Below are 7,819 nucleotides of genomic sequence, written 5' to 3'. Positions count from 1 at the left end.
GAGAATGACAGCCCCAGGTGCTGCAGTAGGAGGCATAAGAAACCCAGCAGTAGGTTCATGGGGGGATGCCTTAACCATCCCGCGGGTGTCATTCTAATGCCTGACAGTTAGAGACTGGCTGGTTCCCTGAAATACATTGGCATATAGGCTTTCCAAAATATTTATTTAGCTGAAAGGATTGTAAATGGATAGCCTTGTGTTGTCAGTCAGGGAGAACACATTCTTTATTTCCTCTCTACCAGTCATCCCCCTGAAAACTCTCTACCAGTCAGTAATTTATAGACTTTTCTCATATCCCTCTAATAGATCTTCTTTGTAAGGTAACAATCCTAGTCTTTTCAACCTCTCTCCTTGATCATCCTCATTTCCCTTCCCTGAATCCCTCCAGCTCTGCAATATCCTGTGCGAGAAGGGTGCACCGTACCACCCAGAGGAGTCTAGAGGAGGGTGAAACATAAACTGACTGATCTCCTGGCGTATTTTCTGTATGATTCCCCATCACACTCCCCTTGGACCCAATGTTTTTCTTAGTTTTGAGTACGGTTTCACAAAGCTGTGTACCATGTCTTGCACTGAATTTATACAATTAAATTAGAATCTTGAAAAATATTCGAGGACCTCAAGCTTTTCCCTCTAAAAAGCATACATGCTGCAGATATTTACATTGAAGTTCATCTGCCATCACACCACCCATTCATCTGGCTTAGATACCTCCCTCTGAGGACTTCTCTTTACTTGAATAAGAACTAAATAATATGGTGGCATCTGCAAATGTCCCCACCTCACTGCTCACCCCCGTTCTAGATTATTAACTATAAAATATTTGCCATACTATTTGTTATCATGTATGTAACTCCCCCCTCACTCTGCTTCTCTCCCTTCAGGAGGCACCTTGAGTATTTCTGAGCCCGATCAAAGCTTCAATCACCTCATGGCAGCTTTCAACCTCACCCGCTCTGATCCTTCACCATTTATCCTAATGGGCATCCCTGGCCTGGAAGCTGCTCACATCTGGATTTCCATCCCTTTCTCTATGTTCTACATTATCAGCCTGTTTGGAAATTTCATGCTTCTGTTTGTTGTAGGCAAAGAGCAGACCCTGCACAAGCCGATGTACTTGCTGCTCTGCATGCTAGCACTCACAGATATCGGCATGTCTACCTCTGTCATTCCAAAGGCACTGTGTATATTTTGGTTTAATTTGAAAGGCATTACTGTGGATGGCTGCTTCATCCAGATGTTCTTCCTTCACATGCTAACTGTAATGCAGTCAGCCATTTTTGTTACAATGGCCTTCGATCGCTATGTTGCCATATGTAACCCTCTGAGATACGCCACCATCCTCACCAATGCACGAATAGCTAAGCTCGGGCTTGTGGGTTTGACAAGAGCTGTTCTTTTCATTCTGCCCCTTCCTCTGCTCCTCAGCAGGCTGCCCTTCTGTGCCAACCGCATTATACCCCACATGTACTGCGAGCACATGGCTGTGGCAAAGATGTTGTGTGGGGACATCACAGTCAACAGGACATATGGCTTGGTGATAGCGCTTGTAGTCATCTGGTTAGACCTGATGCTCATTGCCCTGTCCTATAGTCTGATCATCAGGGCCATCCTCAGAATCTCCTCCAAGAAAGCCCACCAGAAAGCCCTCAACACCTGCACAGCCCACATCTGTGTGATGCTGATGTCTTATATTCCCTGTCTCTTCTCCTACCTGACACAGAGGTTTGGTCAGGGAATTGCTTCCCATGTACATGTCACCTTCGCTACCTTCTATCTCCTTGTCCCCCCCATGCTCAACCCTATCATTTATGGGGCCAAAACCAAAGAGCTTCGTGACAAATTGGGCAAATACATCTGCAGAAGTTTATTGCCGGGGGCCACTGACGTTAAAGTTGTTTGACAAGAGGGGGAAGGAGATCTCCTCATTAATCAAGGGTGCTCTGTCCATGTTTGGCTGAGCTCAACATTGATGTAGGGTGAGTTTGCGTTAGTCCCTCTCTGAACAGAGTTCTTGATCAGTTTGACAAACAGAAGCTACACTGATGAACCGGACTGTTAGAAAGCCAAAGACAAAGAAAGAAGCTACAATGCTGAATTTTTTAATCATACAGAAAGTGATCCAGTGAGCAAAATTTAGTGTGGGAATTGAGAACATTCTTCGAGAACTTGTTGGTGAGAGGTCTGAAACTGTGTTTTTGAACTGGACTGATTGTTAAACTTGATATTGTTTTTGAGTCACATTACTTACCACTTTGTGCAGCCAATTTTTGATTCACTTTCAGCTGGACCTTTCAAAATACACACTAGCCGTTCCCATTTTCAAAGACATGAAGAGTAGGTGTCAAAATTTCATGTTGGAGTTTGTGAAAAAGGTGAAACAGGGATTATTACCAAACATCTAGGTGACTGAATTGCTTGCAGTCCTAAGTCCTTCTACTGCACTCAGCCCTGCATAAGCTAGAATGGCTAATATCTCATTTTTGCTATGGTTTGTGAACACCTTGGGTATTTGGAGCAGCAGTGGAGAGTTTTGCCTACGATTCACTGGCATCATACTCAGGACAACCAAGTTGAGCAGTTTGGGGTTGAAGTTGTCAAACACATGTATTTGTCAAGTTCATCTGAGAAAACAGTCTTTCAACTGCAGCGTTACTAAAAGGTAGGGACAGCAATGAAAGAGTGAACAAGCCAAGTTCAATGAAGTCTTTGTCCCCAGTGGCGTCCATGTGTTTGACAACTTCAACCTAAAACTGCTCAACCTGGTTGTCCTGAATATGACGCCAGGCAAACGCAGAGCCATCATTTCTTTTCAAGACAAACTATGGACATTGACTACGCACACTGAATGCTGTTAGAAATAAATACCATAATCTTTTCATTGTTGTTTTTGTATTACATACATTGTGGTCTCCTTTTGGGCTAATGTAATGTTTGAAACATTTATCAGTCCTCAACTGGGATACAAGTACCAGTAGGGGGCTTTTGACTTTGATTATCATCTCATAGCGTTGTGGCTAGCGTGCACAAACTCCTGCTGTACCTTGTAGGTTTGTTTTTTTTAAATAAATATCAATTCTGTACTAGGAATCTAATGAAAGTTTTCATTTGTTACTTGATGTATACAACCCTGTATTAATAAAAAAACCAAACCCTTTGTTGAAAGAAGTGAATTGGGCTATTATCAGGTTAGTTTTTAAGTGATATTGGGCTATGAATGCAGGAGAAATCTGGTAACCCGAGACCAGAGAGTCCAGAAAAAAAAACCCAGAAGGCACAGCTGGACCCGAGGCAGAGCAGCAGCACTGAGGAAGAAGGCAGAGGTGGGGAGTGGTAGCAGACAAGAGCCAGGAGTTGGGTCAGCATGGGAGCCAGAGCAAAACTAGAGCAGGGAGTTGTGGGGCCAGAGCCAGGACAGTGGATGCCAGCCATGGCACAAGTAACACGGCAGCCGAGAAGAAAGAGCATCTGGGAAGAGCAAGGTGAGGAGGCCACATGCAGAGGCCCCATCAGAGGGAGATGATGCTCTGCAGGAAGGCTTTGAAGGCTGGACTCAGAAGCGGGAACATGAATTTGATGGGAGGGCAGATGCTGGGGAGAAGGGTCCTGCTACCTAGAGCCTGAGGGCGTGTACCACTGCCAGAGCAGGTATCTTATCTGCGGTGTCATCGCCGCACAGGCTGGAGACTTTTGCCGGAGCTCCAGATGGTGGGACAGGGAGGTGTGGAGAAGGGACCATGACCCTCCCACTTTTGAGAGTGGACGGGATTGGTCAATCTGCTTTAGTCACAGGTCTGAACCCCTGCCCTTCCTCTTCACTCTGAGGTTACGCCTCCAGCCAGGCCAGAAGCTGGAGCCCAGGCCAGGTAAAAGCAGCCCATAACCCTGGGAATCTGTGGGGAAGGGGGGAAGAAGAGAAGCCCCATGTCAATGTCCCTGCCCCGCCACCTCCCTGCCTGGGGCAGATGGAGGGTCTGCAGCTCCCCAAAGCTGCCAACCCCTGGCGGCTCTTACCATGGCCCAGCTGCAGCTCTTCAGTCACTGAGGTCCTGCATCCAGACCAGGCCAGAAGCCAGAGATGGGTCAGTGTAAGAGCCATGCGGGCATCTGTGGAGAACCGGAGACCCTCCATCAGCTCTGAACGGGGCTTTCCGGGGGGCAGGGACATGGGTTGGAGGCTGCTCTTGGCTGCCATCCCCACCCCCAGAGGCTCAGGCCCTCCAACCCGGATCTGGTTTTCAACTTGGCCTATGAGGGATACTGAGGGGAAAAGGAAGGTTAGGCACAGGAACATGGAGGGGACAGTAGGGGTAGATGGTCTCCCTGTTTGTGAGCAGCATGTCAAGAGGAGCAAGACACTTAGTTGGTTCCTCCAGCACTTGCACCAGGAAATTGTCCAAAAGGCTCTCCAAAAACGTCCTAGATTGCCTGTGCATTGCTGTATTGCTCTTCCAGCAGATGTCAGGGTGATTGAAGCCTCTCATGAGAACCAGGGTCTGTGATCTGGAAACTTCTGTTAGTTATCTGAAGAAAGCCTCATCTACCTCATCCTCCTGGTCTGGTGATCTATAGCAGACGCCCAGCAAGACATCACTCTGGTTACTCTTGCTTCTAAACTTAAGCCAAAAACTCTCAACGGTCTTTTCTCCAGTTTCATACTGGAGCTCTGAGCAATCTTACATGCAGTGCAAGTTCTCCCCTCCCCGCTCTGTGAGAGGCTCAAAAAGTGACTGGTTTCTCTGCTACAATCAAGATAGACTTAACTCTTCACTTCAGCCCACTGTGCATAGGACCTTGTTGTGAGACGTTCCCTTCAGGACTCCAGTCCCTAGTCTTTACAGAGCCAGTATGCCTGGAAACAGACTCCTGAGAGGGCAGAACTTTTGGGAAGGAGGTGGCCTTCTTGGCAGCTCAAACATCCTGCTGTTTGATCCCCGCACAGCAGAGTCAATGCCGGGCCATTAAAAACTTTTAAGGATGGAGATTCTACCACCTCCCTGGGAGACAAAGGATTCCCACCTTTGTAAATGTACGGGTGGGGAGGAAGCCCTGACTCCTCCCCTCTATGGCTGTTTGCCCAAGAAGAAAGACTGGATGAGCCACCTGAGGGGAAGGCAAGGGGTCCAGTCTGAAAATGAATATAACTGGAACTCTGAACCACCAAAACTTTGCAATCTCCCTAAAATAACATTTAGGGGGAGAATTTACATTTTGTAACCTGTTTCTTAAGTATATTGAGCTTAGCTTGCCTGCTTTGTTTATTTAAAATACAACTGTTATTGTTAATAAACTTATTTCTGGTATATAATATAACCCAGTTTATGTGACTTCTAACTGTGGGGTGAGAAGTTGTGAATACCCTCCTCCATATCAAGGGAAGAGGCGAATTTCATATTATTTTGGGTGTGTATCCCAAGGGAGGTGGACAGCTGGGTGCTATAGCAAGGACCATAAGCTGAGCCTTCTCAGAGCGGATCTCTGTCTCTCTGTGCGGCTGGGCGGGGCCTTGCCTGTGTGGCTAGTGAGTCTGGTCCAGCAAGACCAGGCTGGCACAATAGGCTGACTCAGTGATATCTCAGCACACCCGGTGACATCCCAGCGGGTCCAACCCATGACAAATGCGTACTAAGCTTAAGATCTTGAAGAGACTGGTGATCTTAAAGAGACAGTGTGTGGTGCCATCTGCTGTTGTGTTGGGTGATAACAGGACCTGGAGAGGCTGAATCACCAGCAAAGCAGGGTGAACAAGGGGCAGCCCAGCTGGGTGGTGAGAGAGGCCCAGCAGTTCCCACGGCTCCCAGACTGCACCCCGCAGGTGAAACCCATCACACTCATACCCTGCAGAGCCCAAATTAGGGCAATAGGCACTCATCACACAAGCATGGGAGAGGGACTGTTGCCTGAAGAAAAGATCCAGATGTAGCTGTTGATTGATTCCTTTACCACCGTGTTCTCACCCCAGCAGGGCACAGCTACCTAAAATACCACCACACTGAAATGGTCCCAGGACAACAGATTAGGGAAACTCCAAAGCTGTTCTCTCATAGGTGAAGGAATCAGAGTGAGTGGAGAAATCCCACGGTACTAGTTCTGACGCAGAACAACACAACCTGTTTCTGCATCGACTTTTGAAAGATCAACACTGTATTGACATTTGATGATAACCCGATTCAGAGAGTAGCTGAAATATTAGAATAGTTTGAACTCCCGGATGAATACTCACTTTAGACCTCACAAAGGGATACTGGCAAATAGCTTTGATATCAGAATCCTGGGAGAAAAAACCCTTTTCCACCCCCTACAGCTTGTATCAATTCAGGATCACGTAATTTTTCCTCCACATTGTTGCAGTGACTTTTCAGAGCCTAATGGACTGGATATTACAACGCCATGGGTGATATGCAGCAGTACGCTGCTACGATCAATTGAAAATGGCAGCATTCCCACACATAGTGCAGATGGCAATACAGTACGCACAAAAAAGAAACCTATTGTCAATTGCAAGATTGAACAGCCTGCAAAACTCACTTTGCCCTGACAATCTGAGCCCCTGTTATTGGTGAATATTTTCTTCGGTCCCAGGGGAGGCTCTCAAGCCAAGGTTCTCCAGGGTCTATTTTCTGCTCTTCCTGCTGCTCACAGAGCCAAAGGAATTATCTGGGAGTCCTGGCCAACCAGAGAGTCTGCAGGGACTGTACAGGGGAATCATAAAGGCTGCTGTCCAGCACGCTGAGTGTCAGACGTGAGATTCATACACTGATTCCAAGGGCTCAATCTTCCTGTCAAAGTAAGGATATTTCTTCCCTCTGCTGAGTGGGATTCCGGTGAGTTACCCATTTCTGCATTACAATTAGTGCTGAGGGCTCAAGGAAGGGTTCCAGGGTTCAACTCAAGAATCATCTGGGCAGGAATTCAGCAGCACAGAAACGTAAACTGTTTAGTATTATCAGAAACACAAAGGGAATCACTTGGTAAAATTGTAACTACAAGTGTATTGGAAATAGTTTAGACAAATATTTGTTTTTAAGATCCGTGTCTTGTCTTTTACTCTGTCCTTCTATCTGTCTTAGTAGCTTCCTTTTTGGGGGCTGTGTGGTTTTTCCTCCGATTTGCTCAAGTTTTCCAATTCAGCAAATTCACTGGTCTCTGAAGAAGTGAAGCCAGAACCTCTGCAGCAGATATCTGTTAGCAGAGGGTTCCCCACAAGAATGGGTCACACACTGGCCAGAATCCCCCTCTTTCATGCCTGGTCCCAGAACGCCACATAAACTGGGAGTTTCCTTCAGACACATTCCGAACACAACAAAATAATGCTCACATGTGAGTGGCAAATACCAGGGCAGCTGTGGTGCTTTTCTTGTTTCACCCATAGACACGGCACGAAGCTGCGGGGGCTGCTACACAGGAACAACTCGCAAGCGAAGAAGTTTGCCCATTTTATAAGGAGAGATGGAAACTTTGGGACATGTGGGGGCCTAGATAAATATAGCTGCCATGTGCAGGAGCCACTGGCAGATGCCTGAAACAATGGGACACTGGGAACCACAGTGAAGCACAAGGCGCTCTGGCAGCTCTGCGATATCCTGTGTGAGAAGGGTGCCCCATACTGCACAGAGGAAGTCAAAGGAGAGTGAAACATCGACTGGCTGCTCTCATGACATTGTATTTTCTGTATGATTCCTCAGCCAACTCCTCCTCGATCCCAATGCTATACTTAGTTTCTGCTCTGCTTGCACTGTGAGTGGTGCTTCCCAATGACGCCCAGGTTCCTGTACTAAATTCATATAGTCAAATTAGAACCTTGTAAGATGTTTGAGGA

The 7,819-nt window shown here is 46.9% G+C and overlaps 1 protein-coding gene across 1 annotated transcript; it reads left to right on the top strand.

Annotated features, from left to right (window-relative positions):
• Window positions 1-931: 931 nt before the first annotated feature.
• LOC123362170 (olfactory receptor 52E4-like) lies at window positions 932-1,903 on the top strand. The gene has a single exon (XM_045002532.1). It carries the CDS (start codon window positions 932-934, stop codon window positions 1,901-1,903), a length of 972 nt encoding a protein of 323 aa, XP_044858467.1.
• The last annotated feature ends 5,916 nt before the right edge of the window (window positions 1,904-7,819 follow it).

The sequence above is a fragment of the Mauremys mutica genome, chromosome 1 (assembly GCF_020497125.1).
Source record: "Mauremys mutica isolate MM-2020 ecotype Southern chromosome 1, ASM2049712v1, whole genome shotgun sequence".
Lineage (NCBI taxonomy): Eukaryota > Metazoa > Chordata > Testudines > Geoemydidae > Mauremys > Mauremys mutica.
The sequence above is the reverse complement of the archived record's forward strand: the minus strand, read 5'-3'. Positions and strand labels throughout refer to the sequence as shown.